The sequence below is a fragment of the Rattus rattus genome, chromosome 13 (assembly GCF_011064425.1).
Source record: "Rattus rattus isolate New Zealand chromosome 13, Rrattus_CSIRO_v1, whole genome shotgun sequence".
NCBI lineage: Eukaryota > Metazoa > Chordata > Mammalia > Rodentia > Muridae > Rattus > Rattus rattus.
The window spans coordinates 26,984,696-27,008,690 of record NC_046166.1 but is presented as its reverse complement, the minus strand read 5'-3'; the positions used below and the strand labels follow the sequence as shown (position 1 = coordinate 27,008,690).

General features: G+C 38.8%; 1 protein-coding gene across 1 annotated transcript in view; it reads left to right on the top strand.

Annotated features, from left to right (window-relative positions):
- Positions 1-23,995, top strand: part of LOC116914230 (probable ATP-dependent RNA helicase DDX60) — a 159,955-nt gene that overhangs the window by 97,722 nt on the left and 38,238 nt on the right. The window contains exons 14-22 of the mRNA XM_032918425.1: positions 2,570-2,822; positions 5,816-5,982; positions 12,448-12,603; positions 14,177-14,326; positions 18,290-18,409; positions 19,669-19,764; positions 20,568-20,683; positions 21,895-22,037; positions 22,157-22,266. Of these exons, the coding sequence (XP_032774316.1) occupies positions 2,570-2,822; positions 5,816-5,982; positions 12,448-12,603; positions 14,177-14,326; positions 18,290-18,409; positions 19,669-19,764; positions 20,568-20,683; positions 21,895-22,037; positions 22,157-22,266 (1,311 nt within the window). The remainder of the gene's footprint in view (positions 1-2,569; positions 2,823-5,815; positions 5,983-12,447; positions 12,604-14,176; positions 14,327-18,289; positions 18,410-19,668; positions 19,765-20,567; positions 20,684-21,894; positions 22,038-22,156; positions 22,267-23,995) is intronic.

Sequence of the window (23,995 nt, the reverse complement as noted above, 5' to 3'; positions counted from 1 at the left end):
ATTTAACTAATTTGATGACTTTCGATGAAAATCATTCTTTATTAATTAAACTCCTTAGCCTTTAGTGGGCGCCAAACCTCAGAAGGCATTTATTTCATGGGAAATGTTTTAGTACTGGTTGTTTTGATACATTGTAGAGAACCCAGTGGGGGAGGAATTGGGATAGGTCAACCTTACCAGAGGCAGTTAGTGTGGTAAAGTCATCAGAAGCGAAGCTTGTGAAGAGCCCCCACAAAGAACACAAAAGGGTTTTTTAAACTTTTCATTTCTGGGGGCTTATGTTTTGGAGAAAAGCAACAGCAAGTGCTATTTCTTTGCCAGGTATGCAACTAATTAACAGGCAGGAAGTTCAAGTTCCACAGCTCTTAAGGGCAGCTCATTTAGGGGACTAACAAGAGTTCTCTCATATAAAAGTTAGAATAAACACACAGCACTGCAGAGTGCCTCATGTTAATGCCAGGGGGAGTCTTCTCTCCTTGAACTGCTTCACAGATCCACTGAGGAATGGTGACTAGCTCATCCTTCCTTCCCATTCCCCTCTCCCCTCCTCCCACCCTGGCTCCTCAAAAGCAAGTCTGATAAGTTCCTGCTTACCATCATTGCCTCTTTCTCATGGTTGGGACCTTTTCAGTTTCATACCCAAATCAACGAATTCTTTCCCTGTTCATATAGGAACAGGAGGAGGAGAAGGAGGAGGGAGAGAAGCTATTTTTTTTTCCTTCTGTTCCTTCTCCTCTTCTTCCTCCTCTTTCCTCTGTCTCTGGTTGTCTTCTCTGTTATAAAGTAACAAGCTGGCAAATTCTCTCACCACACAGCACAAGCAGACTGAAAAGAAGTATAAGTTTCACCATTCCCAATCTTAAAAATTAAATGAGCCATCCAAGATATTCCACACCATTAACTCTTTGTAGATGTCCTCTATGACCAACAGGGTAATAAGTCTTCACATCTGAGACAAAGGGAGCTCTGTGCTTGACAAAAGTCTAAGGCTCTCCATTGTCTTAAGTAGAAAAACTGAGGCAAATGGACTTACATTTGTAAACACTTCCTTGCAAGTTTAAGTGATGGGAAACCTAAAATATTATTGATTGGAATTAGTTTGAGAAAGCAGCAGCTAAATATGACCTTATTATAGGTGCATGTTTAAGTATTATTGCCATGACTAACCTGAATAATGGACTTTTTTGTCAGAATTCTTTTGCTAACATAATTCTCTAATTACTATTTTAAAAATTACTTTTTATTTATTGTTTCGGTGTGTTCATATTATGAATGTGGGGGTGCCATGGTATGTATATGAAGGTAAATGAGAGGGGATGCTATCCTGTATATGTGAAAATCAGTGAAGAGAATGTCATGATATGTATGTGGGCATCAATGGGGAGATGCCATGGTGTGTATATGGAGGGCAATGGGGAGATGCTGTGCTGTGTATGTGGAGGGCAATGGGGGGAGATGCCATGGTGTGTTTGTGCCAGTATATGTATATGGAGGTCAGAAGAAAGATTTGTGGAGTCCTCTCCGTGCACATTTACATAGATTCTTGGAATTGGACGTGAGCATCAGGCTTGTAAGACAATCACGTTTACTTGCTGAACCATGTCACTGGCCCTCTAACGTGTCTACAAAGCCATAATAGAGGTGGGTACATATTGTCTTTAAATCAGTTGAAAAATATTTATTTAAGTAAGTCAAATTATATGTGTATATGTATCATATACATACATATACATATACATTATACACATACACATATACATATACATGCATATGTTTGCATATAATCCTTATGCACTTCTTGCTTTCAGCCCTCTTCTCTTATTTACTCATTAAACATTAAGGACTAAATGCGTTTGGCTTAGGCAATCCAGGTAACTTTGGTGCAATGTTATCTCAAGGATCTCTTGGATAAGTTGGTGTGTGTCTGCCTAACTTAGTTTCCACTTGGTTGCTATGATAAAATACTTTGATAAAAACAACTTAATGGAGAAAGACGATATTCTTCCTGCCAGCTCAAGGATACAGGGTTCATCATGAGGTGGCATGTATCAAGGCAGTAGTCTAAAAAGGAAGAATTATGCATGTATGTACAGATGTAGTAAACCTTGAGAAGTTTGATAGATCCTTGGCAGAGGAATGATATATAGGGTCAGAAAGAGATCACAATAGAAATATCACAATCATGTAGGGAATAGAAAGGTGACTTGGTAGAAAAGGCAGCAGAAAGTCCCAGAAAAATCCTAGAGAGAAAAGCAGGTATCATTGCATAGAGATATGAAGGACTCGTTGCAAAATGTCTTTGATTTGATTACATTTACTCTTTTATTTTTAAAACTACCTAGACATTTAAGAAATTATCCACAGCAAGTCTTTATATTCATTGTGTTAAAATATTATGGTTTCAATCAACAGTGTCTTAATTAAAAAAGCATATATTATGATTATTCAACTATAGGATGTTGGTCAAAATCATCAATGCATACTTAAAATATCATTTAATTCAAGAAATGTTCATTCAAAATAGTTCTTTCTCATTATGAGATATGTTTTTTTTTTTCTGTTTGGACAGGAGACCAAGGCTGAAATAATTGTAAGAGAGAATAAAAAGAGATTAATTGCTGAGGAAGAACAAAAAGAAGGGCAAAAATGGAGTGCCCTGTCTTTGTCTATCGAGGAGGAGATGAGAAGGAATTTAAACTCTGGAATAAAGAAGCTGGAAGAGTTCTTGAAATCATGTAAAAGTAGCTCAGTGAAAACTCAGGCTGAGAGAGTTGGGTTACAGGCTTGCTTGAAAGCCTGGAAGGAACATTGCCGAGCTGAAGGTATGTAGTGTATAACCCTTGGCTTCCCTTGAACTAGAGAGGTCATAGAGATGCAGGGATGGTGTTTTGTTACTCGTTAACGAGAAATCTGTATAGGAAGACTGTTGTTGTAAAAATATAAAAATAAAAAGTAACGGTGGTTTTTGCCCCGCTAGGTCCACACTGCAGTGCCCCAAGACATCTGCTAGATATCTTGGCAGAAACACATACCAGCTGCCCACTTTCCTACACTCAAACCTTCACATAAAAGAACACACAACACAATAATCTTTGACCCAATTGATAAGATATAATTGCCCACTTAAACATACAAAGCCTGGTACCATCCATCCCTTGAGAACATTAATAACAACCTGTAAATACACAGAGTAGAATCTTAACATCACCTGCCATCTTGTCCTGCCATGGCTTCTCTGCCTCTCTCCCTCCTGTCCTGTCTCTTCCTCTCTCTCTCCTAGTCTCCTCCTCCTCCTTCAAACTTCTCTTCCGCCCATCCTTCCTTCTCCTCCAATGACAGGCTTCCTTCTATCCTGTACCTGCCTCTCACCTGTACTTTACAAAGTCAATGGTGGTTCTGGTGAAGTCATCTGACTTCTGAGTACATGACTAGGTAGCTGTCCTTGGGGCAGTGGAATTAGCGTCGAAATACAGATAACTTCAGGGCAAACCACAACATAAGACTTACAAAGGATTACAGCCTCTGTAATCAATGAGCACTGAAATCTCAGTGAGTTGGCCAACAGTGAAGACATAGAACATTGCTAAGCACAGTTAACAATAGGTTTAAACTCACTGCTGACTGAGTAGAGAACACGGTTAACAAACCCAATAACAGTCAGGCACAGAGGGAAGAACCCATCACTCCATTTTGAGTTCTGATATATAAACATTTTCTTCCTGGATAAGTTGGTGTGTGTTTGCCTAACTTAGTTTCCACTTGGTTGCTATGATAAAATACTTTGATAAAAACAACTTAATGGAGAAAGATGATATTCTGTCTGTCAGCTCAAGGATATAGGGTTCATCATGAGGTGGCATGTATCAAAGTAACAGGAGCTGAATTACTGGTCATATCATATCCACAATAGGAAGGTAGAGAGGTATGGATAAATGCATGCTTACCTCAGTTCCATTTCTATATAGGCCAAGATTCCTGCAGAGGGCACAGTTCTACTCACAGTTAAGATGGGGTTTCCTGTGTCAATTAGGCTAATAGAGGTAATCTCTTAGAAGCATTTTCAGAGGCCCTCTAGATCTTATAAGATTTACCGTCAACACCGACCTTACAGACTTCAATACTGACTACCCCTACTATATAGACTTCTTCCAAGGTCAATGAGGGTGCCATGTATGGTCCTTTACAATTTCTATGGACAGAAGCAGGAGAAGACACAGAGATAAGAAGAGGAGGATAAAGTAGGATTGAGTAGATAGAGATATTTAAATTGGTTAAAGGTGTGTGCATTACCTTAGTATATATTTATCTTTCTCGCCAACCAAGACACTGAACCAGGATTTGCAGTTAGATGCCACCAACAGAGATCGGTGGCTTAAAGAATATAATGCTTTATTTCATTTAGAGATCATCCGTAGGTGCTTTAAATTTAAAACAAAGTTCCTTCTGGAATTTCCAGGTTCTTCTGTCCAGTAACAAGAAATTGGGCAGGACCCATGGTTCTTGGTAGAAGCAGAGGCAGGCTGTTAAGGAAATATCAGAAATTCAACATTCTTATTTCCATGCCCAGAGTTGTGACCTTTTATAAGTCAATTACATAGCTCCTGCTTAGTCTCCATGTACACTAAAGTTTTTTTTTTTTTATTTTTTGTGCATGTGCGCGTGTCTTGTTGATGACCCACTGATGTATAAAAGGCATCAGATTCCTGATGCTGGGGTTCCAGTCATTATGAGAATTCTGACATTATGGCTGAGAATCCAACTTTGTAAGAGAGGCAGCTGTTCTTACCATGGAGCTCATCTCTCCCGCTCCCTAGCCCTCCTTCTGTGTACATTCCTGGGTACCAAAATCTTTTTACTCAGATATCATGAGTCAGAACTTAGTCATAGGCCACTTGAACCACAAGGGGTACCTGTAAACATACTTCCCCCCAGGTATGTAGAATTAGTAATGGCACAGAGACATAAGAAATCTTTGTAAATACATGGTAGATAGAGAAACTAAGAGTAGTAACTGGCACAGATGTCCTTGTCCTTATTTTTCATACAACCAAGTTTTACTTACCCTCCATATCCAGTTCATGAAATGTATTTCCATAAATGCTTCCTCGGGAGTCTGACTCCTAACACCTGTAGTTTCTAATGCTCCATGTGAGCCAATCACATATCATATAGTCTGTAAGTGAACCGGATGATCCCGGAGGGTACGACCTCTATTACGTTGGCTTGGTAGAGTCTTGGATAGCAGCTTTCAGTATGGGATTGGTAATACTTGGTAAATAGGCGGGAGTGTACACTAACTAAAAGAAGAGCAGAACCAGGACAGTCGAGGTGAGAATGAAAAGGTTAGCAGAGGGGAGAAACAAACAGTGTATAGAATGCTAGAGAAGTGGACAGGTTTTCAGAGTCTGGATATGATAGCTGGAAGAGATGAATTGCACTGAAAGAAGGGATTCAGGGCTTATATCCAGGATTGCTGGTAGATTACAATAGGGCTAAATGAATGTTGCCAAGATTATAATATTATATTTAAAAATTTTTTTTCTTGAGCAGAGGAGACTTGGCACTATAAGACAGAGGACGGATGTGTAATTCACTATAAAGTTCTATACACATTACATTTTAACCATACTTTAATTTTGAATAGTAAGATTTTTATCTAGTCCTTTCTATTCCAAAATATCTATTAATGGTGAGTAAGAGAGTGAGTGTCCTTAGGTGTTGAAGACTGATAAGCTAGATGCTTGAGCTCCATTAATTAACATTTGTTATTTTGATGGCTTTTATAACAATTTTATTATTTATATTTTGTACCAAGGTGAAACCACAAAAGACTTCAACATAGCTGTCAACATGATGAAGAGGATCCACTCTTTGTTGGAAAAACACTCTGAACTTCTGCAAGAAGCAGATCAAAAACTCATAGCCAAATGTCTTACGTATTTAGGGTTTTATGAGCTAGCAGATTCTTTATGTCCAACCCAGGTAATATTTTGCAATAGCTTCATTTTTACTGAACTGTTATTTGCTGTATGCAAAGCTTCCAAGGGACAGCCTTGTCTTGGGGAGGTGTTTTAGGAAACAGGGGTGTCTGGGAGTAGAAAAACAAAACTCTAAGTCTTAAGTCAAATTGTAGGTCCAGGAAAGGTGGCATGTGTTCTGCGGAGATGGCTTCCTGGGCAAGCTCTTTGTGCCCTCACTTTTTCAGCTCCTGTAAAGTATAAGACAGCTTTCAGACCACTGTCTCATTGTATTTCTGCTCTGCTCTAGACAGCTTTCCCTTGCTCTTCTAAAAAACTCTCTGTTTGAGACAGCTAGCTTCCTGCTAGTAAAAGTTCTAAAAGCTCTCTGGGTAACTCATGTGTTTTCTGAACAAAGTCAGAAAAAAAAATTCTCAAAGAACTGTGTTTGCTCTTCAAACAGCCTTCTCTAGATAGCTAACATAAACATTCTAAAATGGGTTTCCTTCATCTTTAATTACTTAAATTTTGGATTTTTTGACACTAAAGTTAGAAATCTATTAGAAAAAATTCTGGGCTGAGATGGCTAAACAAGTGGTTAGAGCACTGACTGCTCTTCCAGAGGTCCTGAGTTCAATTCCCAGCAACCACATGGTGGCTCACAACCATCTGTGGTGAAATCTGATGCCCTCTTCAGGTGTGTCTGAAAACAGCTACAGTGTACTCACATAAATAATAAAACAAATAAATCTTTAAAAAAAAAAGAAAAAAATTCTAAAAGAGCTATGGAAAGTTCTAAAAGAACTGTACATGCTCTCCATGAATCTTCCTACTAAAATCAGAAATTCTGTTAGAAAAAAATTCTTGGAGAGCTGTGTTCACTCTCCAGGGATCTCTAGAAAGCTCAGTTTTCACTAGAGAAAAATTCTAAAAAAGAGCTGCTATTGCTTTCTCCTAGCTCATCTCATGCAGACCAAATGTCCAGTTTTTTTTTATTTATATAACAGCTCAGTCATTTACTCCAGGTTCCCTTTTGACCCTCCCATGAATCAGTAGCATTCTATGATCATAGCCTGTTGCGGCCACCTCAGCCAGCAAGGAAGACGCAACACCGTCGGATTCTTCTCAACAGCCTTTATTGCAGGACCACCTCATTGTTGATATGGGGACCCCGAGCAACAAAGGCATTCGCCTTATATACAAAACAGGCTATGGCTGTATATTTGTCCTTTAGGGAATGGTGGAGCATGAAATTCCTCATTAGCATGAATATTACCCCGGCCTTGTAGATGCCGGAGGTATGCCAACACATGCGCTGTATGGTTGTTTACCACAAACGACCACCAGATGTCAGCGCCATCTTTTTATCTATGTGTGATGCTCCCTACAACTCCCCCTTTTTTGTTTTATTAAAAAAGCCATTAAATGGAAACTCTTGATATGGGGGGCAAGTAGGTAGGACTCTACTACAGGTAGAGTTATTTAGTATGTGATTGTCTTGCCCCGGGAATGATGGAAAACTACAATTATGCATCATAATCAAAGTCGTGATATTCAGGCAGAATTTTCTGATTTCCATTGCCTGAAGAGGCTCCTTGGGTACTATTCAAAGCAAGGAACATCACTGCTCCAAAACCAGAGGCCATATACAAGGAGAAAAGGTGGTATAAAAATAAAGAAAGATTAATTGTGAGATATTATTGGGGCAATTCTCTATTTGAACTCAGCATCCAAGGAGGAGGTGGAGAAAAGGTTGGCAAAACAGGATCTATGAACTGGCAATATCCCTGTACAGAGGAGTGGAAATCAACCTGGATTACCATTCCCAGCAGTCATAGAGGTGTAGTTCCATTGTCAGGAGTAGCAGGAGGCAGTTTGTGGAGTCAAATGCTCAGGCACCCAAATTGGATTGTCTTGATTCTGTGGAAAAAACACAAACAGCTCCCCAGATCTCGAAATCACGGGATCCTGGGCCACCCATTCACCAGTTGGAAGACATCCTTCCACTTTTTACTTCTGCATTAGTCATAGGTGTAGCAGCATGGCGATCTGAGGCAAGATGTACCATGCACATCCAAAATTAAGAAATTTAGAGTAAAAGAGCTAAAAAGAAAGTTGTTCTTTAGGGCGTCAGTTCAACAATTCCCTCTTTTGTTTTTTTTGTATAAGCTCTTTTAAGGTATGATGTGTTCTTTCCACAATTCCTTGACCCTGGGGATTGTATGGTAATCCTGTAGTATGACCGACCTGCATCATCTGGCAAAATGCCTGAAAGGACTTTGCAGTGTAGGCAGGCCCGTTGTCTGTCTTGAGACTATCAGGCTTTCCCCAGGCCACCCATGCCTCTAAGCAATGACTAATGGCATTGCGAGCCTTTTCATCAGTCATCAGAGTGGCATATATAATACTGGAACAGGTATCAGCAGAAACATGAGCATATTTTAAATTTCCAAATTGAGATATGTGTGTGACATCCATCTGCCAAATTTTTAGCGGAATCAGACCACGAAGGTTAATTCCCACCTGAGGAGGGTGGTGAAATTGAACAAAATTCTGGCAACGTAACACCACATCACGAGCTGCAGCTCTAGAGATGTTAAATTTTTGCTGAAGAGTAAAGGCAGGAACATGAAACTTTTGATGAAATTGTCTAGCGAGATAAACCGGAGCTGCATGAAAAATAAACTCTCCACGAGTACTAGCATCCACCAGGGCATTATTACTGGTCATGGGACCAGGCAAATTAGTATGGGCTCGAATATGTTGTATGAAAAATTTATTTTTTTTTGGCCCAAATCAATTTTTGCAATTCTAAAAGAATTTGACATACAGTACTAGTCGACCTAATTGGTCCTGCAATGTCCAGTGAGCGCACAGCATTAACTACATAAGCAGAGTCAGAAATTAAATTAAAAGAATCAGGAAACCTTTTAAAGACCTCCAGTACAATCTTGTATTCGGCAACTTGAGGGATGCATGGATTGTACTGAATCAAAACTGGCTCATGTGAATTAACCATATAGGCACCCATGCCTGTTTTTGAGCCATCAGTATAAATGTCCAATACTCCAGACAAAGGCTCTGAAGCAGTGACCTTAGGAAAAATCACTGGATGTTCAGTAAAAATTTGTAGCAAAGGATCCTTAGGATAATGATTGTCAAACTCTCCATCAAAACTACAGCGTAATATGGCCCAATCATCTATCAAGGCACAAATGTTTCCCATCTGAGTTGTAGTATAAGGGTGTAATAATTTTCAAAAATCAAAATGCTGAATGCAGATTTAACTAACACAGCAGCATGTTAAATCGGCAGAAGGGTAATATTCAAGGGTCTTATTAGGGGAAATATGGGGATAATTCCAAAGAAGTGATCCTTGTTGCCATAGCACTCCTGTAGGCTGATGAAAGGTTCTCAGTATATACAAAAGGAGGTTCTCCTTTTCCTTGTACCTTCTTACCATTGCCTTTTCTAATCTCTCTTCTACTTTCCTCAAGGATAATCGTGCTTCCTTGGTTAAAACACGGGGTGAAGTAAGTTGAGAATCCCCTTTTAGATCTCAGAGTGGTTGTAACTCCACATTGGGCATTTTTAATAGGGTCAAATCCAATTTATGCTCTAGTAATTCTGGAAAGCCATTTAATGTTTTAAGGATTTTTTTTTCTTAACTTAGCTGATTAGGGCATTTTCCAGCCCCTCGAGACCCACCTTGAGCCTGGGCGGTAGACCTGGGTGTTAGATGTCAAGTGGCTGGCAAAAGAATTAAAAACAGTTCACCTGGGACTTGCAGGACCTCAGTAGCAGCCCTTTATCAACTGTCTCAGTGGGCCAAAGGCCCATAGAAAAAAAACATTAATCTGACCTTGGCCACAGCCCAGTTGAGTAAGCTGAAGAGCCAAAACAAGATTTCTCTCTTATCATCCTAGAGTAAAGCCTGTTCTGTCTGGCAAAAAAAGTTACTCACAGTCTGTTGTAGACTTTTTCTGAAACTACTTCAGGGGCCCTGTCCACAAACCTGGGGGCATTTTGACCATAGGGCAGGAACTGGCTGCTGAGGGATAGGATCAAAGGCACTTCCATGTCAATGATGACCAATGGGAAAGGTAACTGAATGTTGGAGATCAACTCCTCTCTTGAATAAGGCCAGCAGATAAGGTAGGCTCCCTTAAAGAACTTCTAATGAACGCCTCCTTCTGTGAGCAAGTGTTGAAGGTCAGGCCACTAAAGGCAGCAACTGGAATTTTTTCTCTGACCCTGTTCTTGAGGGATGGATAAATTCCTTCTTGTTCTTGTTTTCTTAGAGTCCTCCCCTGCCTCACTCTCAGCCTTTTAGATCGCCCTCCTGTAGCATTTCTAACGCAGCCTGTCCTTTTCTATAGCCTGCTGACAGCATTTCTGATCTTCTAGGCAGCCACGCCTAAGCTGCCTACACGCCAACTCCCCCGCCTTTTTAAGGTTCCTTTGTTCCAAGCCAAAATCTAAATCCTTCCCAGCTTATCCCAGTTGCCCACCTGTGAGATTCCCCAGGGAGAGCGAAACTAACCAAGGTGCAATGGCATCGCATTCACTAAGAAATCTCTCTATAGTGCTTCTTTTCATCCTAAGCCTTTTTCTTTCAAACAGCTCTTGAAGAGCCAGAAAAACTGGGTGAGACTGAGAAGTCCCCATGCTCTCTGCAGCGGCTCCGTGGCTAGTTCCACTCCCCCCTACTGTGTGGACTGCGAGCACAATCACAGATAAAACACTATGTTTCAAAAAAAATAACGTTGGCTATCAACGAACACACCGCCACTAGAGTGGGATCTGTAAAATTAAATTTCCTACTCACTATACTTGTTCCATACCCGGAGGCCTTATTGCTGCTTAATACCGTGGACTTGAATTGTCACACGTTATCTGGGGAACTTTTATTTATGAGCGGTTTTACGAGCAGGGTGGGCTACCCTGTTTAATTATACATGACTTCGTAGCCTGGCACTTGTTGGCTATTCCCAGCAAATGTACTCCCGTCCGGGATGGTGGCAATTCAAAAGAAAACAAATCCAATATATAAGGAAGAAAAGGAACAAAATTATAAGTCCTACCCACAAAGGGTCAATTGGGGAGAAAAGCATTGCTCTAGCTTGTATCCCTCTTATCACTTGGCCTCTACACCGAGGCTTTCATCGTCTCTGCTCATCTCCAGAGAACTTGATTGTCCCTTACTCAGGAGCTTTATTGTCCCTTACCCAGGAGCTTTATTGTCCCTTACCCGGGAGCTTTATTGTCCCTTATCCAGGAGCTTACCGAGGTCGCCGTCCTGATTTGAAGAGTTCTGAATCCACGAGGATGTCCTCAGGTTGCCGTACGAGCCACCAGTTGCCACGACCACCATGGCCAGCAAGGAAGATGCAACACCGCCGGATTCTTCTCAACAGCCTTTATTGCAGGAACACCTCATTGTTGATACGGGGACCCCAAGCAACAAAGGCACTAGCCTTATATACAAAACAGGCTATGGCTGTATGTTTGTCCTCTAGGGATTGGTGGAGCATGAAATACTTCATTAACATGAATATCACCCCGGCCTTGTAGATGCCGGAGGTATGCCAACACACGCACTGTATGGTTGTTTACCACAAACAACTACCGGATGTCAGCGCCATCTTTTTATCTATGTGTGCCGCTCCCTACAACAGCCCCTTGATTCTTAGGAAGAGATAGCAAGCACAAGAACAGCTGAGTGGGAGAGACCTCACCCTGATATCACCTTTTCTACTATACCTGTGCCTGGACCTAAATTCCCTCTGTTCCAGGCTGATCTGAACTCAGGAATCTGTGTGCCTTTGTAAGCATAAACCAAAAGAACTCAGCACAGTGGAATCTTGCCTTGGGATCATAACTCCTTAAATCTCTTTATATCCTACCTCAGTATCTTTCTGACAAGCTGGATCATAGTGTAGCTGCTTCTGTTCCTTTAGATCTATGGAGCCCCTCATGTAATTCATATTTCATCCTTACTGTTGGTCCTGATCAAGGGGCGGGAATCATGTCATTCCACCCTTACTAAGAGCAATGCCAGACTTAGCACAAAGCATCCTTTAAATACAGTCATCTCGTTTAGGTTTGTTTTTAATAGAGAGTAGCGTCTTAGTCAATCCAACTGCCAAAAAGTTGAATTAATCGAGAATTAGAAATGTTTTATACAACTTGGCTATGCACACTAAATGTCAGATGATTTATGCAGACTTTAAAGATTAACCTTATACTTAATACTAGCAAAACAACTCAAATCTATAATGGTTGTTTACTTATTTTAGATATGTCATGTTGTAGCCACAAATATTAGCATAACCATTTGAAAATCTTGAAATCCACTGCTTTATTTGTACTTCAGGAAAGTGGTAAGGTCTTCATGATGTTTAAAAAGTGGTTTCCATAGAGAAGAATTCAGTCGTAAATATTTCAACTATTTAAATTGCTTTCAAAGTAATCTTTTAAAACAATGCAGGAAGCAGCAGATGACATAAAGATGAAGAAAAAGAAATATTCAGTTGGGATTGGGCCAGCTCGGTTCCAACTACAGTATATGGGTCACTATCTGATACGAGAAGAAAGGAAAGACCCAGACCCCAGGGTCCAAGACTTTATTCCTGACACGTGGCAGGTAAAAACATGAATAAAAATAATGATTATATTTTGTAATCGTGTATGAGTGCAGGAGCTTTTAGCATTACAGTTGTCTCTCTTCCCATGTGTTGGTATGTTCATATTTGTCCTTATCACAGAACTGCATAATATTCAGTTACTTCAATTCAAAATCATTTCACTTAAAGCACTTTGCTGTTTGAATAATTTTTTCCATTTAAAGACATTTAAGAATTCATTTGCTATGTAGAGGATTTCCTTGGTGAGATATTGGATGGATCCATATACAGAGAGTCAAAGCTTAGAGATGTCTGTGCTATGCAGCTATTACCATTTCGTACCAGGCTCCAGGTTTTCTTTCTGTCATTTGAATGTCGTATGTAAACAATGTAAATATTCACCATGACATTTGGGTAGTTCAAACAATGGGAAACTGTTTATATGTTTACAGACTGCACATGTTATCATTCTACATATTTTTCTGTAACACACACACACACACACATATATATACACATACACACATAAATACACACACACTATATACATATATGTATATATATATATATATGTGAGAGAGAGAGATATATAGAGAGAGAGATGGCTACAAAATTTGGAAGTAACCACTTCTGCACACATTGACCAAGAGCATTATTTACATTTACAAATGAAATTTCATAGGTTCCCTCTGACTAGGCAAGCCACTTTTCATTAATGTAATGAAAAACTTGAGGCAGCCTCGCTTTAACATAAAGAGGTTTGTTTGCCTTCCACCTCTGGGCTTTCAACACAGGGTAGTCAAATTCTCTCCTAATTTCCATGCATCCCTGAATTCTTTCATTTTCTTTTCACATTGAAGTGTGGCTTGTGGGGAGGACTAGATTCTTGGGGTGGGCAGGTTGGGATTTGGGAGTACTTGATATCTTCTGTACTTCATATAGGCTTTTCCCTTCTTTTGACTAGTCAGCATCTTGATGAATAAAATCATAGGATACAAAGATAATACCCCATATAGTCCCTATAGAGGGTAAGAAGCAAAATGAAGAAATGTTATTTCTGCCCTTCATCATTTTGCTTACTGTTGGAAAAACAGGGATGGGCTGGTTCCAACAAAGACACTCTGTTCTCCAAACTATTAAAAACAACCTTCCTAATAATATTATTCTGACACTCTTTTGAGTGATTTCTCTTTTTTATTATATATCCACTGTACAAATCAGCAAGTTTCAGGGTGGTCTTTTCATCCATGTCTGTTGCATACTTTGGCCACATTTCCATCAATATACACATGTGATCCTTGACCTCTTCAATAGCTCCTTTTTTCCTGAATAGTCTCTTTTCTCTGTAAAGTTATTTTTAGTCTTTATACTCCATTTTCATACATAAAACTCATCTCTCAGCTACTCAGAAAACAAACAAGTCACACCATTTGAGAGAATGAATAGTGCATTAGATTTTTCTTTTACATTTTCTATGTGTCTGTGGCTCTCCCTTATTGAGGTTCAGAAAAATCACAAGGGAAAAAGACTGACCTGTCTGTCTTGGTAACATGGCTTGTCTGATTGACACAAATCATGCTCCGATCCCTGCAGCGAGAGCTCCTGGATGTGGTGGATAACTATGAGTCTGCAGTGATTGTCGCCCCAACATCATCTGGCAAAACTTATGCTTCCTACTACTGCATGGAAAAAGTGCTGAAGGAGAGTAATGAAGGCGTGGTTGTGTATGTTGCACCAACAAAGGTAGGGATGTGGCAAATGTATTATTCTTCTTCATGGTAGAAATTGCTCAGAAATACTAGACATGGTTGTGTGGTAGATCTAGTTTCCCTTACTTATTTTCACTAGTTAAAAATCAACATAAGTAATGGGCTTCATCAAGGTATTTTGAGGTTCTGACTCTCCATCACTGCTTCTCTCGCCTATGCCATCGTCCCCCTCGCCTGCTCCCCTTTGCTCTCTTGTAGCCTCCATCCCACTTTCCTGTCACACGTATTCTGTTACCTTATGTTAGAGTACCTATACCCACATATGTATACATATACATAATATACACATACATATACACACACATATACACAGTACACATACATATACACATATACATTCACTCACTAACATACACACAGTATCATACATTTATACACGTATACATAGTACACATATATATACACAAAATAAACATAAATACAGTATTCATACACATACATATATAATACACATACACTCAGTACACATACACACAGTATCTATCATATACACATATACATGCATACAGTACACATACATTTACACACAATACAATACACACAGTATACATACACATACATATACACATATACATTCACTCACTACACATACACACAGTATCGTACATTTATACACATATACATTGTATACATGTATATACACACAATAAACATACATATGGTATTCATGCACATACATATATACATACACATACACTCAGTACACATACACACACAGTATCTATCACATACACATATACATGCATACAGTATACATACATATACACACAATACACACAATACACATACACACAATATACATACACATACATGTACACACACACATATATATATACACTCAGTACACATACACACAGTATCCATACATATACCCATACATATACACACAGTACACATACACATACATATGCAGACAGTACATGTATTCATGCACATGCACATAGTATCATATATATGCACATATACATACACATAGTACACATACACAGTATACATATACATACATTTACACACAGTACACATACACAGACCTATACTTATAGTACACATATACATATGTATATACATACACACAGACCTGTATATATATACACACAGTACATGTATATACATACACACGCATACACACAGTATATATACATATACACAGTATACAAACATATACACATACAGTACACACACACATACATATATATATATATATACATTCTGTGTAGAATACACATGTTCATACTTATACCAACAGTACATGTACACATACACATACACATAGTACACATATATATGCACATACACATACATACAGTACACATACACATACATAAACAGACAATAAATGAATATATACACATACACACAGGATAATACATATACACATACACACAGTACACATACATATACACATACACACAGTACACATACATATACACACAGTATGCATAATATACACATACACATGTACACAGTACATTCATATACATATAACACAGTACACATACAGATACAAATGTACACAGTATACATACACATACTTAAACATACAGTACACACACATATATATATATACATAAAAATAAAATTTATAACCCAAGTATGAGAGAAGATATATCCTATTTATCCTTCTGAATCTATGTTACCTTGCTTAATACAATAATTCCCAGTTCTATTCATTTTCTGTGAACAATTTTTCTTTATATTTGAATAGAATCTTATATTTGTACAATATTTTTGAAAGACCCCCAGAGTGGGGAGACCCTCACTGAAGTCTTGGGATGACGTGACCCCCCGAGAACTCACATAAGACCATCCTTGCTGTAATTTACACGAGGTTTATTGATAGGAACCAGTGCACTGGGGTCAAGACTCATATCCTACGCAGGGGCAGAGGAATTCGACCACCAGTAGCTAAGAGAAGGGGAATTTAAAGGAAGAAACCACAACCCAAGGGGGTAGGGAGGGCATCATTGGAAAATGTCAAGAATACCAGTGAAAAATCACAAGAAGAAGCTTCCTGTTTCTCAAGATTGTTTAACTTTATGGTCTGCCAGTTCCTGGGAGAAGCTTCCTGCTTCTCAAGATTGTTCTTTAAGATTTTAATCTAACTTTATGGTCAGTTAGTTCCTGGGAGAGAGTTGTCGAACCGGCTGGTGTAATTATCAGTTTTATGGTCAGTCAAGTTCCTGGAACAGAGTCACTGAACTGGCTAACCTACAATTTTCCTGGTCCTTCATTTTCTTTATCTATTAATTTGCTGATGGATGTAGAGGCTGCTTCAATTTCTTAGCTATTAGAATAGTGAAAATATGGACATGGATGTACAAGTATCTCTGTAGTAAGACGGGAAGACCTTTGGCATATACTCAGGAGTGATATAGCTATATCCTGAGGTTGGTTTTTTAAAAAAAATTATTTTGTGAAATTTCAATAATGGTTTCTATAGTGGGTATCCCAGTTTATATTTTCACCAGTAGTGATTAAGGGTTCCTCTTTCCACATATTTCCCCATATGTTAGCTTTGTTTTCTTCATTTAACTATTCTAATTCAAATGAGATGGAATCTCAAATCTTTCTCAGTGTTTCTGCTGTTATTCAGTGAGTATCTGCTACACTCAGAGGTGACATCTGTCTGTATTTAGATGTATGTTTCTCTGATTGGTGAGTTGGGTAATATTGATATGCATTGATATGCATAGACTTTTGATCTATAGTATTTCTTTATTCATGATCTACTGGAGGATACACATGTCTACTTCTATAATGGAGGAGTTGGTCTCTTTATTGTTCATCAAAATATGTATAATGCGTAATTACATATATCTTTTTCTGACCCACAAGAAAATATATATCCATGGATCATATTTTTAACTTATTAAGGTTATTAAGTCCAATGCTAATATTAAATCTTTTTATAATCACTACTATCCTCATTTTCATTTGGAGACTTTCTTCCTGAGTGTTCCCATTGCAGGGATAAATACCCTGACCAATGAAAAGAAACCTGGGGAGGAAAGGAATGACTTCAGTTTATGTTTACATGACACAGTCTGTCACTGAGGGAATTGGGGTAGGAGCTCAAACTGGGTAGGAGCCTGGCCACAGGAATTGATTCAGAGGCCATGGAAGGTGCTCCTGGATACGGGTTATCCTCCTCATGTCTTGCTCATCCTGCTTTGTTATAGCAGCAGGACCACTCGTCCAGAAATGGCCTTGTCCATTGTGAACTGCACTCCCCCCACATCAAGCGTCGACTTACAAAATGCACCACAGACCAATCTGATGGGAACAGTTTTTCCATTGAGGTTTCCTTTTCCAAAAGGACTCACACTTTGGTTGGTCAAGCTGATGTAAAACTAGCCAGCACAAAAGGGTTGTGTCTTCAGATACATTCAAATGGATGATATGTTACTTGAAAATATATTCCTGGTTATATTATAAATTTTGCATTTTCATCTGTATGGTGTTTACATTGGGCAGGGTTAAAAAAGCATGAAATAGATGCTTGAAGGTTTATAGAGTCCACTGACCAGATTACCTGCTGGACCTAAGTGAGACTGTATGGAATTAGTATGGATTCAAACTTCTGACATCTGGGAGAAGTTCTGTTTGAGCATCCTTCTGTGACAGACTCAGGTTATGAGTAGTGATTCTCCAGTTGTTGTGCTATGCATGTTAATTTTTCTTCTGTGCTTTCAGATGAATGTGTGCCATTTCTGTCTTACTTTGGGTCATTGTTAATCAAAGAGGTTCAGAATTTTAGTTCAGTTGCTCAAAGGGAGAGCTTGTTTGTGTGGAGTGGTTGGAGGAAAGGCTTTGTTTTCTGCATTCATAACAAAACAGTTTTTGACATCTCTGTCATTCCATTAAAATTTGCTTTACAGAGTACAAATAGAATTGCACTTTATGAGGTAACTGACACATCTGTTTCCCTGTCAATCAGGCTCTTGTTAATCAAGTGGCAGCAACAGTTCAAAATCGTTACACCAAAAATATGCCAGGTGGTGAAGCTCTCTGTGGTGTTTTTACTAGGGACTATCGTCATGAAGCCCTCAACTCTCAGGTTTGATATACTATTTAATAAAATTGTTATCAAATTATACAACATTATTTTACTCTTTTGACTAGAAATCTAGCATCTTCAAAAGGCCCGTGAAAATAATTTCCTTGAATTTGTGAGAGACAAAAACCGCTTCAGAGAAAATATAATTTTGTTACATGTGTTAAAGAATGTGATAAATCAAGGTCGTTTTCTGTAAAGATGCTTTTGATTTAAATTGTCGGTTTATAGCTCACTCATTGTGTTGCTTTACAATGGGATTCACAATGACCCTCAGATCTTTACAAGCTACAAATACTAAGTGAACAGCAATTAGAATCATAATTACTTCCTCTTGTTAAAGACACTCGTTTTAGCTAAAAATGTGTTGTAGCAAGCAAACCTAGTGTTAATGAAGTTACAGTTTTCTTATTGAATTTTCAGATCAGTGATTAGGATAAAATGAAACAAAAAACAACCAAGACATGTTTTTAGAGCGTTATGTAGTATGCATGGTGATATGGTGCCTGGATTGCCTTTCAAAGAAGCATCTTCCAATATGAGCTCTGTTAGTGTTAGATTTGAAGGAATCAACATGGTTAAAATAGTGACTCTTATTCTTATTTCAAAATATTTATTTAGTTAAAATGTTTTATGTCTTCTTTGCTAACTTCATACATGCTTGAGATGTATGACAATCCTGTCCACTAACTTCCATTTTCCACGTCTCCCTCCCTCCCTGTTCTTCCCCCGACCTCTCTTTCCCAGCAACCATGAGCTGCCCTAGACTCCTCTACTCGGGTGGGGCCTTGTGAGCTGCTTCCTCATTCCTGCTGGAATTTTGACTGGTTTGATGTTCTGCAGCTCTTACACAGATGATCACAGTGACTGGGGGCTCATGAGTGGAACTGCTGTGTCTCGGTCAGAAGACAGCAGCAGTTCACAATACTCTACACTTTCCATCTCCATTTCTCATGGTTCCCGAAGGGGTTAGGAAAGACATCAACATAGACGTTGCATTTAGTGCTAGACACAGTTAGAATGCTCATAAACAAGAATATGCCTTTCGGATTTTATATTTTACAGTTTGGTCCCATGAAAATACAAGTTTCACGTGGTTCAAACTGGTGAACACATCACACGAGTAACAAATCCAATTCATAGAAATAGCATCAGCATTTTGGTTACTAGGAGATATATTCAGGACTCAGTAGCTTTACTTCAGCTGGCTTTATACCTGTGCACATACTAAGGATGATGTCACATGGTATTGTTACTTTCAGGTGCTTATTACCGTGCCTGCCTGCTTTGAAATTCTGCTACTAGCTCCTCATCGGCAAAACTGGGTGAAGAGGATCAGATACGTTATATTTGATGAGGTATGTTTGGTATCACTTCTCAGACTAACTTCCTAGTGTTTATAACTATATGAAGGTCTTCGCAGCTTTGGGACATCTGTCCACTCGGAACGGATGCTCTACAAATCTTTTAAAACTAGTGACAGCGAGATGAGCTTCACAGATTAAGAGGCTGTGGTTATATTTTTTGGCTTTTAATTTTGTTGGTGAGAATATTTATACAGGAGACACAGCCATGTGAAAGCTCTGGGGCAGGAAGTGTGTGTGCTGAGGAACAGAGAGATGGCTGATGTGTATGGGTCTCAGTAAGACTGGGGATGGGTGACTTCGGATGCAGCTGGAATGGCAGATATGGACCAACTGTGCCAAGCATTATGGATCCCATTAAATGCTCAAATTTATTCTACAATGAATGGGAAACTGTTGACTAGTGACTCAACTAGATAGAGCTTGTCTTTGAAGCATATCATTTTGTCTTGACGTCAAGAGTATAGATGTCCAGTTAGGGCAGTGGTCACAAAGATTACTGAATTGTGATTGAGATGCAGAAGGCCTTATTGGCAGTAGACATGACAAGGAATACATAGGTCTGAAAGACAGTGAAAGCAAAATAAAAGGAGTCCCAGGTGAATGGTTAAAAATATTAAGGACAATTCAAATGCCAAGATGCCCTACATCTTTTTTTCCCCAGTAATTATTTAAGGTTGCATGGTCCATTAAAGGTGATAAAAAATGCTCATGACCAGTTTAAGAGTCCATATGTTATTTTCATTTGCCATTCTTAAAACTAACTCATCAATTGAAATCATTCTTTTCTCTTATAGGTCCATTGTCTTGGTGGAGAAATCGGAGCAGAAATCTGGGAGCATCTCCTTGTCATGATCCGATGTCCCTTTTTGGCCCTTTCAGCTACCATTAGTAACCCTCAGCATCTCACCGAGTATGACTTTGGTTCCATTTTGGATCTATTTTGAAAGTCTCAATTTCATATATCCTTTATGGGTTTTAGAGTCATGGAAATTTCTGGTTAACTTATAGCAGTCCATGAATCTTCAAGTTACTGTCAGTTTAGTTCTTTCTGACAAATCTTAGCTATTCTCCACGAAGAAATATCCAGAACCTCTTGGGTCAGATCTGCAGTTGAGTAGGAAGTATCATGCCATAGCTCAAAAAAATAAAACAGTAGCTCTATATTTCTTATCTCCTCACCCCTTAACTAGGAAACAAAGTCAAGGTGATTAAATGATACATTCAGCCTTAGATTCCAAGATCATAATTTTGTTGATATATTCAGGAAGAGAGTAAAGCTTCATTAGTTGAAAGCCACACATCTTCTGGTCATTGGAATGGCTTGAATATTGACTACTGGTAGCAAAGCAGCCCATGTATCACATTCCTTTCTGCATAGTTTGCATATAGTAATTTACCTTAAATATCATCAGTATTTGTATTTGATGCACTAGTATTTCTATTGTCATCCCTAGATAATAGTACTTTTACTGTTATATTAATTTTTAAACATGAAAGTCAAGGCACAGAAATATTAAAGATTCATGTAGATTCAGAGTTAATAGTAAGGTAGCTAGAATTTTATTTCAGGTTATGTGACTCTAGAAGTAATTCTTTTATGTGAAAATTTTAAGACAGGCAAAATTTTCTTTTTGATTATTTAATTAAATAAGTAACAATAAATTTGGTTATTTAATTTCATGTAGCTTATGTTTATTTTCTGCTTAACTAATATGAGTTAATTTGTATTGATGTGACCAAAATATACCTTCAGAGAGTTATACCTTTATTTAGATTTATGCTTTTAGAAAGATTTCTACTCATCAGAGTGGGGAAGGCAGGGAGGGGAAGATTCATTCATGGAAATGGGAGCCTGGGGTGGCAGCTTGTTCACATGGCAACAGACAAGAAGCAGAGAGCATAGGTAAAAACAATGGCGAGTATAAACTTTGCAATGGCTAATATCGATTGTCATCTACAAAGTCCCATTGCTAGTGGTTGACCTGTGCTATGCCATTCCCACTTTTTAATGGCTCCATGGAGTTCAAAGTAATACCAAAGACTGGGGACCACACACTCAAAACATGAAATGTCATAGCTATTGCTGGTTAAAATCAGAAATATTGTCTGTTTTCCCTTAAGGTGGCTCCAGTCAGTAAAGTGGTACTGGAAACAAGTAGACAGTACCATGGAACAAGGATCTGTTTCCCAAAGAAATGCTGCCACCCGTGGCAGCTATCACAAAGACCGAGTGCAAGCCAGACAGTCATACAAAGTTAGACTTGGTACGTATGCTCTGTGTACTTCTACTGCCATGTTTTTGTTTGGTTTTGTTACTTGCTTTAAAATTAACCCACTCACCACATCTCTGATCATTTGGACAATCTCGCCCTTCTCCTTCCAGTGCTCTATGGAGAGAGATATAATGATCTAGAGAAGTATTTGTGTTCGGTGAGACAGGGCGATGTTTGCTTTGATCATTTTCACCCATGCGCTGCACTAACCACAGATCACGTAAGTAGCAATGGCTGTCACAGCTGTTCCAAGTAACCGCATTGTTTGGCTTATAACCAAGAATACAATACTATGCAGAATGAAGCCGGAGCACAGCCTGATGCTGGAATGCAGAGGAAACACTACAAGTTGGATTTTCTAAGGAACAGAAATGTTCTATTCCTTAATTTCTCAATGTTAGGATGTTACCAGGATCATCAAAGCTTAAAAACTACTAAATATTTTAACTTGATGACTGTATTATTTGGGGACGTTATTTCTGCCATTTTCCATCCGCCTTCTTTGTTAAGCACCTATGTCTGCATGTCTCTCTTAATTAGCTCACTTCTGCACCACTAATGAAGTGTTGAGGACAGGCTTTAATCTCTCCTCTCTGTGCACCTTTGTGTGGTTCTGGCTCATACATGAGGACAAGGCTAATGTGTATGATCTTAAGCCAGGAACACAGGCTCTCAGTCTCTGTACCAATCAAGGTATGACCCTTTGATAGGGACTCTGCAGAGTAGAGACCTTGAAACAATGCAGCTGGGCTGCTGAGTGGTTAGAGGGGGATAGTTCCTTAAATATTTCCTGCATCTACCTCTCTTTCTTTCTCCTTTCACTCCCTTGAAAGGTTCATTTAAACTCCCATTGGCCTTCAAAGTGACAGTCACTCCTTTTTCTTCCTTCCAAGACCTGAAAAATGAAGTATATTCAACATTCTGATTCTATATTATGGTTTGTTAATTATAATTCTAGTCTTTAAAAGGCTTTATTGGACTTCTTCGAAACAGGTAAATATACAGCCCTTAACAACTAAAGTCTTCCAGGAGCTTGTCCTACTTTGAATGTGCTGAATGAATGTGTTTTACTTGGAGGCCTTCATGATACACCTCATTGGTTCCAAATGCCAAATGGTAGTGCCTTGGACCTTGATGTTTCTTTTGAAGTTCTTATGATGTGAAGCCTTATTTATAACCCTTAAGTGGCTTCCTCAACTGTTTTGTAAACTTCTCCATAGCACTTTGTGTTTAAGTGCTAGCAAAGTCTGATCACCCCTGAACGTTCACACATGTGTCTTTGAGTGTTCAAAAATAACCACTTGTAGGTGAGTTTTACATGTTTACAGTTACTATCCACTGCTGTGTGAGTATCATTGTTTACTGGCTGTTTTTAGAGGATAGCTGATTGGAATTGTGTTTTTAAAATATTTCACCCATTTCCTTTCTTTTGAACATCACAAGAATTGTATGATGGCAGTACTACTGCAGTTTTTCTTCGTAAGTAATAGAATTGAGACATAGACAGCCAACTCACTACTACAGTACTGAGTAAAGGATTCAGACCAGACATCATCTCAGACCCACTGCTTGACTCCATGTTGATCTGAAAGATTTGCCTGCCATCTATGTGAATGAGTCAGCACCATGTGACAAGATTTGGCTGTATGTTGCAATGACTTCCTAAAGCAATGAAATGAAACTGAATATGGGATTTTCTTTAATAAAGAAATCCTTTTGTTTCCTCCCTGTCTTTCTTCCTTTCCTCCTTTCCCTTCCTGATCCCCTCCCCCAGTCCCACGCCCTTTCTGATATCCACAGAATGTCAGACATTTTCAACATGATCCAGTATCTTTGAAAATGACATAGTACCTTGACAATTATCTGTTTTGTGTAAAGTGATCAAGGCAGGTTATCTTTAAACAGCCTCAAGTGTTCTGCTTCTGTGATGCCTTCGCTCTCCTCTTCGC